This window comes from Arachis stenosperma, chromosome 6 (assembly GCF_014773155.1).
Source record: "Arachis stenosperma cultivar V10309 chromosome 6, arast.V10309.gnm1.PFL2, whole genome shotgun sequence".
Taxonomy (NCBI): domain Eukaryota; kingdom Viridiplantae; phylum Streptophyta; class Magnoliopsida; order Fabales; family Fabaceae; genus Arachis; species Arachis stenosperma.
The window spans coordinates 24,821,836-24,834,245 of NC_080382.1; the positions used below are offsets into that span (position 1 = coordinate 24,821,836).

A 12,410-nucleotide genomic window follows, 5' to 3' on the forward strand; every position below is an offset into this window, starting at 1 on the left:
GTTGTCATTCTAATGCTGGACAAAATGAGTTACTAGAAGTCATGGGGTTAGGAAAGGACATGGTAAGAATTTTAGAGTTTGTATTCATTGTTGAATAATATGAGTATAGTTTTTTGTTTCTCCAGTGCATTTTTAAAGAAAAACAAATCTTGTTTCTTAAACTAGTGTTTTCTGGTTAGTGGTCTTTTCAGGTGTGTGGCACTTATTAGAAGATTCTTCATGAGAAAGGAACTGAATGAACATGATGGAGTTTGTAATTTATAGTTTATATTTATAATTTCTTATTTTTCTTGTCCTATATATCTATCTAGTTCATTAGGGTTTTTCAATGTGTCTTGTTAGTTTGTACTTTAAAATTTATATGTTGAAGATTTATAAAACAATCTTAGTTAAATGAAAGATATTTGAACTATCTATGTTATTATATATTATATAAATGTTGACTTGTTGAGTAAATTAGTTAATATATTAATTAATTAAAAAATTAATATAATTTGACAAATTATGTGTGTAATTTGTATTTAAAAAAATTATTACTTAATAAATAGTATTTTGTAACTAAAGAAAAAAAATGTTACAAAATCAAGTTATATTTTGTAACAAAATTTTATGATAAAAAAAATATATTGTTACCAAAAATATTTTGAAGATCAATTTGTTATCACTTTTGTAACAACTTTTGGTTTTTTGTATCAGAAAAATTTGTTACAAAATATCACTTTGAATTATAACAGTTCCGTTTTTTGTTACAAAATTTTTTTGTAACGGGACATACTGCAACGGCCACTTTTTTTGTTACAAAATCCTTTTGTTTCAAAATTTTGATTTTTTGTAACAATTTTTTTTGTTACAAATATTATTTTTTCTTGTAGTGCTACCCAACCTCATAGAGATCAAATACTGTGACATGGGCCTAGCCCCACTTATTTAAATAAGTAATTAACTCCTACAATATCTTCTACTCATCTATAAAGGAGATCTCAATAACCTCCCTAATAAAAGGGAAGAATTATCTACCATTAAAAGTGGAACCATTTTATAAAGTGGTTATTAGATCACCACCTACAAAGATAAATACTTGACATCCCTAGGTATTCTTCGAACTCTGATATACATAAAAAACCTGCCTAAAAATCTTGTTAACTTAGGGTATATTTGTTTTGGCATTTAGAAGGGGAAAGTACGTTCAAACTTTTTGAAAGCTTTAATTTTTGGTTTGACTATTTTTTCTCTTTACGAACGTAGAAGTGATTTTGTACTCAAAACCACCTTTATAGGAAGCAACAATTTTTCACTTCTGTATTTCACTAACTGGCGTTCAACCATTGACTCTAAATATTTATTTTTCTTCTACCAACCTTACCCTTTATACATGTTATTGTTTTATTTATAGAATTCTTATTATTTCTTTTTATATGAGCTCTCTTTTTATTATTTATTATTTTTATTTTTTGTTAACTTTTTTTGTTTGACATTGTACACTTTTATAATTGTGATTCCTGTGTATTATATTTATTATTATCTTTTTATAATATGATTTATTGATCCCATTAAGTAAAGTAAATTAAATTAAAAAATTAACCATAAATAATAATAATAATAATAATAATAATAATAATAATAATAATAACAATAATAATAAATTATAGCGTACTAAAAAAGAGTACTAAAAAAATACTATATAAAAACCATACTAAAAAAAGTATCAAAAGAATTAAACATGCATAAAAATTTAACATTATAATTTAATGTCATGTCCTTTTTAGTAATTATCTATCTAAAAGTGATTTTAATTAATATTATCCAAATAATATTTATTTTATCAAAATCAATTTTGGTATAGATTCGCCAAAAATAAATCATGTTGACACAAACTCACTTCTACCCATTCTATAAATTACTTTCATTCAAACTCTAGTTTGACAAATGCCAATCCAACACACATTTAAGCATTGGAGTCCCTTGCACCACCCCCCACCTTCAATAAGACATTGGATGGCAACACCTTAGCACCAGAAAACGTTGGACATAACCCTAAAAAGAGTTTGAACCTCACGTTCAGGCCCAAATCACAGTTTTCAGATAACACTACAAGAAAAATATTGAGTACCATCGGATTTAGCGTTAGACGTTAGCAGTAGGATTCATGAGTTTAATAACTATCGGGAGAGGTATTAGGAGATCCTCACCCGTGTGACGTCTACGGATGAGCTCAGTGTCACGACCTTGGACACACTCCAACGTTACCATGCCGGCACTCGGACTTACTCAACCTCTTGAGTTAAGACCAAGTCAGCCTAACCCTCAATACTTAGCAAGAAAGCTAAGAATACAAGAGAACACAAGAGAAAAGAAGATTTGGTGGAAAGAACACTTTATTGCTCAAGTGTTTGTTACAAATCACTCACACATGACTCACTCTAACTCTCACCCCCTATTTATAGTCATCCACCTCTTCAATGGATGGTTATGATTAAATCTAATCAATGGTCTATATTAATCATCTAGAACCTTCATTACAAGTATCTATCCTACCACAACTTTCTAAATACTTCTAGATTCTTCCATACTACTATTCATACTCCTATATACATCCACACTCTTCTAGAATACTCTATGACCTTCCAGAGTCTTCTAGAACTCTCTAGGGTATTCTGGGACCTTCTAGGACATTCTATAACGTTCCAGAACCATTTAGAACATTCTCAAATACTCTAGAAAACTATACAAATACCATTAAATCTAACTTTCTAAAATTTACCGTGACATCAGGCTGGAGTTTAGGGAGTCGCTGAAGCAGATGTAGCATATGGAGGCTCAGATAGAGGTGTACTAGGCCCGCCACTGGCATCGATCTTGTTGGTGGCAGCACTGCTGCCATCAGGTGGCAGCAGTAGCGCTGGTAGCACATGGGCATCGTCACCGCCTCCTGCACCACCGACTCAAGGCCACAGGACTGACAACGACAACGACTACCTATATTTGTAAATATTAAGTTTTTTGTTTTATTGTTTCATACATTTATTTGGTGTACTTAAATTTTATTTAATTTGCACATTATATTATTTATTTATTTTAAATAAAAATTCTTCATTATTTATGAATTGACCACTAATGGTGTGAAAAAAATTAAATTTAAAGTTAAAATTGACCATTTATTTCAAATTAAAAAAAATGGCATTATCGTATGAATAATCTGACGGCAACTTGGCATGTGAAAACATACTTTGGCGCCAACATTATCGTCGGAAACATTCGACGATAACCAATTGGTTTTTTGAGATGATAATCCGTCGCAAAATCCGACAGTAATTTCTATTGGATGAAATAAATTCGACAGTGCGCGGGATTTATACCGTCAGATTGTTTCCGATGGTAAATTGGTTACCATTGGATATATTTGAGAATTTATAGCCAAATCAAACCCTAGTTTTTGAATTCGGTTTCGTCGCTACTGTGTATGGCTATCGGCGAATCCGCGGCCTCCTCCTTCCTCCTTTCCGAAACACAGGCTCTGTTCTAAATCGGCACGTCATCCATCCATCCGTGGCTTCTCTGTTCGAGGCTTCGAGGTGCTCGCCGTCGTGTTGCCGTCGTCTTGCTGCTCGCTATCGTCTCTTCACCGTCCTGCTTTCCGTCAAATGTTAGTGGCACTGTGTTTTTCACTTTTTCCTTTTATACTATGTTGATTTGTTTTTTATTTCTGAATGTTGTGCCACTTATTATGTTGCTGTTGCTGTTTTAGTGTTTTTTAACTTTTGAATCTGTTGTTTTTGAATTTTTGTTAATAAATTTATTGATTATAGAATTTAAGGTGATTATTTATTGCTATATTTTAATTTTAGTTGTTGATTATTTTTTATTTTTGGCTCTGTTTAGTATGTTATGTTGATTGTTCTTGTTTTTTGGCTCTGTGAGTGTTCTAATTTTGTTTAAGGTCATGTTTGGAAGAGGTGATTGATTTCTGAGTGTTGTTTTGTTTTTGTTTTAAGACCCTATTTTGTACTCAATTTTTATTTTGTAGGAAATTGTTTGAGGTATATAAGAATTAAGAAGAAAGACTATTCTAACAGCTATTTTGTGATGGATTCTAGTCCCCACAAACTTAAACACGGAATAGAGCTAAAGAGAAAAATCCTTCATTATTTCATCATTTGTTTTTGGTATGGCATATTATTGTAATTTGTTTGTTTGTTTATTCATTGAATTTTTACAGAATCAATTGTTTATAATCTCTTTTTGTCCAGAATAAATTATTACTACTTGAATTTGCAAGTACTTCATTTTAATTACTGAAACTTCCTTTTTATTTATATTGGCAATCTTGTTGAAGTAAAAAACTGCAGTGCCATGGGTGTTGAAAAATTGTAAAAAATTGAAAAGAATTTTTAATAATAATATAACAAGTAACTAATTAAACTATTTTTTATTAATCCATACCTCTATTTTTTGCACATTAAAAGATATTAAATTTTGCAATAGAATATGCTTCTGAATTAATGGCAATTGATGCACTTATTTATATTTTATTATTATTTTATTATAAAATAATTATTTCAATTGAATTACAGTTGAACTGGTTGAATTAATAACTAAAACGGTTTGAATCGATCTAATTTTCAAAACTTTGATTATTATAAGATTATATTTCACCTAAAATATTTCTCTGTGTGAGCCATTGTTTACCCAAGAATTGTCAATTGGGCTGCGTTTATTTTTATTTTGGATTGCAGTATTAAAGATACTTTTTGCAAACGTTCTTTATCAATGAATAAAAAAGGTCAGTTATTTGAAGCTCATCAAGTATATCAAATTTTTAACACAATACCAATATATATATAATTTCTAATATTGCTATCAAACGAAACTCTTTTTCTCAAGTAGATGGTAGATACAGCGATTCCCCTCTCCTCTCTACATCTAGATATAACGCCCAAACCTAAAAACCGTATATACTTGATTAAGTTACTTGCGTAGAAAGAATTAGAAAAATTCTAAATTTCTCATCCAATGAGGTTCAGCCACGTACTAACATCAAGAGAATCATTATATTAGCGATTTGGGTTTCGTGAAGAAACGAAAACGTAGCCAAGGAAAAATATGAATTTGAGGGTGTGTTTGGTGACCACTATGAATTTGAGTACATAGATTATTTAACAAACAATTTACCAATAGAAAAGTTTAGGGCCAGTCATTTTATTACATTTTGGCTAGCATGTAATCAACAAAGAAAGGTGAGTCATTGGATAAAATTCTACATCAATCTTACACCATCAAATCATCATTAATAACTAATTGATGGTTATCAATCACAAATGTTACTACCCCTAACATTGCTCTTTACCAAACTTAAGCAATTGACTGCACCCAGTTTATTATGTTACGACACTTTGACTATGTTGATTATTACAAATTTGCCATAACCAACATATCAAACGAGCTAGATTTTAAGAATTTACATAAATAAAAAATTGACGCATACCATGTTAGAATAGTTTCTCAATAACTTTTTGGTTGAGACTTTGATCACTCCACGCTTTCAGAATTAAAATGTATAACAAATCAAGTGTATCCAATTAGCGATTTTGCTAACATGGAGAAGAAAGAGTAATATTGGATGTGTTGTAGATATTTATTTTTTTTATTTTTGTTTCTCGACATTGACACCTTACCAAGCTCCTTCAGAACTGGGGGCTGGGCTTCTACTATATGCGTCAATTGTCACAACTGAGGGATGCCATGTGAAAAAGCATAAGAATAATTGATGAAAAATTCTGTCTTTTTGTCTTCTTTACTGCATTTATTATATATAATAATGCAATAATATCATAAATCATAATGTATTCGGAAAATTGATTAGTAGCTTTGCAATTTCTTTTGTCGTATTAAGCAATTTGCAAATGTTGACGCTCATAGTGTGTCAAGTACTCAAGTTAATATGATTTCCACACTTCATCGTGTACATATACAAGATAATTACTGAAACGAAGATGACAAAATATCTTTTTATAAAAATATTTTATTTAATAGTGTAACTTATTTATTTAATATTTTAAATAAAAATAACACTTTTATAAATATCAAAATCTAACCATATAATTTATTATTTAAGAATAAAAAAAATATTTTTACATAAAGCCAATTATAAAATCTTTATTGTAGTAACTGCCTGGCCTATGTATAATTATGTCCTAAACAAGCAAATAAGTGAGTGATTACAAGTCTAGTTGAGGCATGGTAGAAAAGCATGCATCAAGATATGCTAAGCCATAAGGTCATAAAGAGCTAGCAGGGTTGTCACAACTCCCCTCACCAGCAAGGATTAAAAATTCCATCTTCTAAAACTAAGCAACCATATATAGTACACTACCTACAGCCACCAAATAACATAAAGCATAATCATTTCAATCTCATTCTCACACTCAGACTCACTCAAACCCTTCCCTTCTTAATTACATGGTATATATGTATATATAACACTCTATTCTTCTTTGTCCCATGACCCATGCAATCATGTAAGTTCCTTTAGCTAGCTACTATAAAACCACCCCAAGACTCTTCATCACTACTCTCACTCTAACTAAACATTAACACACAAAATGTCTGACCCAACAACACAACCAACTATGCTCCCTTTCTTCAACCAATCCATGGAACTCGTCCAACTCCCCAACCCAACTGCAACCCGAATCCGAAGCCGAACCGGTTTCTCCCCCACCCTCGGCGAGCTCCTCAAACACGTAGAAGATGCTCAAAACGACAACCCTAACGCACCAACACAACATGTTCTCGATCTCAATTCTACTCCTAACTCCTCTCACCCTTTTGTTCTCTCCTTCGCCAACTTAACCTACAGTGTTAAGGTCCGTCGCAAGATGATCCTGTCTCCATGCTTCACCTCAAACCATGACTTGCTGCCGGAGAACGACGCAACGGACGCAAAAACCGATAACGCCGCCACCAAGATTCTCCTAAATGATATCTCCGGTGAGGCGAGGGACGGCGAGATCATGGCGGTACTCGGAGCCAGTGGCTCCGGGAAGTCTACCTTGATCGACGCCCTTGCTGACCGGATCTCCAAGGAGAGCCTCAAGGGAAGTATAACGCTAAACGGAGACGTTTTGGAGTCCAGGATGTTGAAGGTTATCTCCGCTTACGTCATGCAGGACGACCTCCTCTTCCCCATGCTCACCGTGGAGGAAACCCTAATGTTCTCCGCCGAGTTCCGCCTCCCTCGCTCCCTATCCAGGTCCAAGAAGAAGGCTCGCGTTCACGCCCTCATCGACCAGCTCGGCCTCCGCAACGCCGCCACCACCGTCATCGGCGATGAAGGCCACCGCGGCGTCTCCGGAGGTGAGCGCCGACGCGTCTCCATCGGGATAGACATTATCCACGATCCGATTGTCCTCTTCCTCGACGAGCCAACCTCCGGCCTTGACTCCACCAGCGCCTTCATGGTAGTGAAGGTGCTTCAGCGAATCGCACAGAGCGGGAGCATCGTAATCATGTCAATCCACCAACCAAGCTACCGCATCCTCGGCCTCCTCGACCGCCTGATCTTCCTGTCCCACGGCCAAACCGTATTCAGCGGCTCTCCAGCGAGTCTCCCGCCGTTCTTCTCAGAGTTCGGCCATCCCATACCGGAGAACGAGAACCGCACGGAGTTCGCTCTTGACTTAATCCGCGAGCTGGAAGAAGCTCCCGGCGGCACAAAAGGCCTCGTGGACTTCAATAAACAGTGGCAACTCAAGAACAAGAGAATTTCCGAGAAAACCATCAGCGGAATACCGAAAGTGTCCCTGAAGGACGCAATCAGCGCCAGCATTTCCAGGGGTAAACTCGTCTCAGGGGCGCCAGCTGGCACCAGTACCAGTAACGACTCCAACCAACTCGCAGCAGCATCATCAGTCCACAAGTTCGCGAATCCACTCTGGATCGAGATGGCGGTTATAGCAAAACGGTCTCTAACAAACTCACGGAGGATGCCCGAATTATTCGGGATCCGCTTGGGTGCAGTACTAGTGACTGGTGCCATCCTCGCCACCATGTTTTACCACCTCGATAACTCTCCCAAGGGCGTTCAGGAGCGGTTAGGGTTCTTCGCATTCGCTATGTCCACCACCTTCTACACCTGCGCTGAAGCCATCCCCGTCTTCCTCCAAGAACGCTACATCTTTATGAGAGAAACTGCCTACAACGCCTACCGCCGCTCCTCCTACGTCCTCGCTCACTCCATCATCTCCGTCCCTTCTTTAGTCTTCCTCTCCTTCGCCTTTGCCGCCACCACCTTCTGGGCGGTGGGACTCGCCGGCGGCACCACTGGCTTCCTCTTCTACTTCCTCACCATTGTGGCCAGCTTCTGGGCGGGGAGCTCCTTCGTGACGTTCCTCTCCGGCGTGGTTTCTCACGTGATGCTTGGCTTCACGGTGGTGGTTGCGATTCTAGCGTACTTTTTACTCTTCAGTGGATTCTTCATCAGCAGGGACAGAATCCCACCGTACTGGATATGGTTTCACTACATATCTCTGGTGAAGTACCCGTACGAGGGAGTGTTGCAGAACGAGTTCGATCTGAATCCGCCAAGATGCTTTGTTAGAGGGACGCAGATGTTCGACAGCACGCCGCTGATGGAGGTGCCGGAGGCGTTGAAAGTGGAGCTGCTGAAGAGTATGAGCAAGACGCTGGGGATTAACATCACGAGTTCCACGTGCGTGATTACCGGAGCAGATGTGCTGAAGCAGCAGGGTGTGACGCAGCTGAGCAAGTGGAACTGCCTTTGGATAACGCTCGCTTGGGGTTTCTTCTTCCGTTTCCTTTTCTATTTGACTCTTCTTTTTGGAAGCAAGAATAGGAGAAGGTAAGATAATAGAAAACGAACTGAAGATTCTTCAACTGAACAAATAAGCAACATATTAAAATTTAGAGAGTAGAACAACAACATATGGGAATTAATGCTTTTGTCACCGTGGATTGGAGTGCTGTTGAATTGATGAAGAGGTAGTAATAATAAGTTACTGAACAGGCATTTGTATTTTAATTAATTTGAAAGAATTGTACTTTAAAAAAAATGTGTATGAATGAAGGAATTAGTTTGTGTACACTACTTTTGTGTGGGTAATTGACTAATTATCCTCAATTACTGCAATTAAAAATTTCATGAACACATACATTCCACATTTTCTACCGACAACATTACTCCATACAAATTGCAATGCCTTTTGGGAAGCTCTTATAATTTTCTTTTAAAAACTTCTGTTATTGACTTATATTCACCCCATATCATTTTCGCGCTGCTATAATTATGCTGTGTTATTTTTATGTTATTTCTATATATTCACCCCATATCATTTTCTCGCTGCTATAATTATACTGTGTGTTATTCTTCTGTTATTTTGATATATTCACCCCATATCATTTCTACGCTGCTATAATTATGCTGTGTGTTATTTTTCTGATTCTCCTGTTTCTCTTAAAATATTATCTTTCTAAAATTATGACATTCGCTCTAAACTTATGAGCTATGATTGACCCTATTGGTTAAAAAAATTATAATTAACGAAGGAAAAATTATATAGAACCAGAGCTTATCAGCTAAAAACTAAACAAAACTACATTAATTTATATTAATATTAAATTTAAATTTTTTAAATTCAAAATTTTAAAAATTTAAAATTGATTAAGTAAACTTAATTAAAACCTATAAAAATTTTCTTCTTCTCTCACATTAACTTACCCACCTCCAACAATCACACATATAGACCTCTCTCACCGTTAAGTTCTCGCTGCCTCCCCACCACGACCCACTCCTCCGATCGCTTCCGTTCCCAGTTGGAACTGTCTTTACCAGATCGGAAGCTTGTGATGATATCTCAGTAATATCTGTGCCACTAAATCCATGTGTATAACGAGTAAGAGCTGAAAGATCGACGTCCTTCGAAATTGGTGACTTCCTCAAGCACACCTTGAAGATCTGGAGATGTGAACTCTCATCCAATATTTTGACTGATTTTTTACTAATACCTTTTTGGTTCCTAACAATGTTGTTCATTAATGAATTATACATAGAATAAGAGGATATGATTAGTAGTTAACCACAATAGTGAAATGAAGTTTTAAAATGATTATGTAATCTTTTAAAAATTTAATCATGATCATCATCACATGTATAATTAATTCAGTTGAAACAATAGTAACATGAAATAGTAAAAGAAGTGTTAGTTAACCATCCTAATATAAAAAGTAACTACCCATCAAGTATTTGCATAATTCCTTACAATAATTTATTAATGTAGAGAGTTTATCCAAGTAATAATGTTTCTCTTTTCCATTGTATGGAAATTTGGCAAAAGGTATTTTTTGGTCCATTTAAATCTAAATATATATTATTAAAAATGTGTTATTGCAACTGTTAAAAAAATAATTTCATAACTAAAAATAAATTGCAGAAAAATTGAATACATGTATTCTTTTGAAGAAATAGTCTTAAAATTTTAATAATAATAATAATAATGGTTATAGCCTTACCTAAGAATAAATAAAGTTATGGCTCAAATAAACTATCAATTTCACAAGGGATTTAAAAAAGTCTAACAGTTTCATAGAGAATATGTCAGTTGTTTGCATGGACCACTTGACCGACCTATTTGGGACACAAATAACTTGACTGGTGATAAAAAAGATCTTGTCTGAGATATTTATCCACAACTCATCTGCTATTCCAATGTAGAATAACTACTCAAATATTGGAGAATAACTGTCCATTACTATAAGTGATCAAACTCATGATATGGTTTAGTTATCACCTACTTTTATAAATACTCCAATAAATTTAAGTATTTATCAATTTCAATTCACTTAAATTTACTTAAACATTTTGTTAATTTAAACATCAGAATTTCTTGTAAATACCTTCTATCATCATCTATTTAAAAATATATCGGACAGCTTCACTCTTTTGGTATATAACTCAAAGCCTTTATTTAAAGTAGTCTAGACCTCACATCTAAACCTAAATCACCTTAATTTCAGATATTCTCTCATAGCATTAACGCTGTTGTGGCAGATGACCAACAACAAGATGGACACATATTGAGATTATCGTACGCCAAATAACATCAAAAGTATTGATTTCAGAAGATGGAATGTCTAATATTTTTTCACCCAGCGAGCTAATTGGATTGTTTTGAGCTGAACGAGCGGGACGTGCCTTAGAAGAAATAATTTATTACCGAGCTCTATTATTGGGAATAACAAAAACATCTTTGAATACCCAAAGCTTTATATCCGAAGCGAGTTTTCAAGAAAATACTAGAGTTTTAGCAAAAGCTGCTTTCCGAGGTCGTATCGATTGGTTGAAAGGTCTGAAAGACAACCTCTTCTATTAATTCCTCCGGATTAGATCAAAAATAATTTTTGAGGGGGCATTCAACTCTAGAAATGAGTCGAAAAATGAATTTTTAAGCTCAAAATCTAGATTTCAGTAGTCATTTATTTGGTACTCATCAGAAAGTGGAACTGCCATTCTAACATTACTTGGGGATTCCATCCACAAACACTGATTCAGGATCTAAAAGTGAAGATCATCACAATGATATTGGGCCCTCTAACTTCATCAAGATTCCAAAAAAAATTAAAGGAAACAAGGGGGGACCAAGAGTGCGTTTCCAAGTGCACATCCCAAAAGGACAAGGAGAATGGAAAGCAGTAGAGATTATGGGACTGGTTCATGGTTCACTAGAAGAAAAATGTTGAATACTGTCAGATTTATAAGCAGAATAACAAAAATAATCCGTCGATAACCATATTACCAGTGGATTTATTGTCGGACACAATCCAATGGTATAACCCTCGCCGATAATCAGTTACCATCGGGAGCAACACATTCATTCATTGCATTCGAAAAAGCTAGTGGGTTAGTGTTGAAGATACAGAAGAATCTGTTGTATTGAATAGTTATTACTTGAATTCTATGATGGTGAATTATTCTGGGACTGAATTGTTCAGGTGATGATCAAAGATTGGAACAAATTTCGGTTGTGTGTGAGTTTCTGGAGGTGTTTCCCGACGATATTAATGAATTTTCACCTAACCGAGAGGTTGAGTTTGCTATTGAGTTGGTGCCTGGGGCTGGACCAATCTCGAGTGCTCCTTATAGGATGTCACCGCTAGAAATGGCCAAGCTAAAGTCTCAGTTAAATGATCTGTTGGGTAAGAACTTTATCCGACCAAGTGTTTTCTCGTAGGGTGCACCAGTGTTACTGGTAAAGAAGAAAGACGAGAGTATGCGGCTCTGTGTGGATTATAGGCAGCTGAACAAGGTCACGATAAAGAATAAATACCCACTGCTGAGGATTGATGATCTCATGGACCAGTTACAAGGAGCTGGAGTTTTCTCCAAGATCGATTTGTGA

General features: G+C 35.5%; 1 protein-coding gene across 1 annotated transcript; it reads left to right on the forward strand.

Annotated features, from left to right (window-relative positions):
• The first annotated feature begins 6,213 nt into the window (after positions 1-6,213).
• On the forward strand, positions 6,214-9,181 carry LOC130932503 (ABC transporter G family member 20-like). The gene has a single exon (XM_057861831.1). The coding sequence runs from the start codon at positions 6,600-6,602 to the stop codon at positions 8,859-8,861; it is 2,262 nt and encodes a 753-aa protein (XP_057717814.1). The 5' UTR covers positions 6,214-6,599; the 3' UTR covers positions 8,862-9,181.
• The last annotated feature ends 3,229 nt before the right edge of the window (positions 9,182-12,410 follow it).

Excerpts from the sequence above, each read along its gene's own strand:
- LOC130932503 (XM_057861831.1), top strand. The coding sequence starts at position 6,600 with ATGTCTGACCCAACAACACAACCAACTATGCTCCCTTTCTTCAACCAA.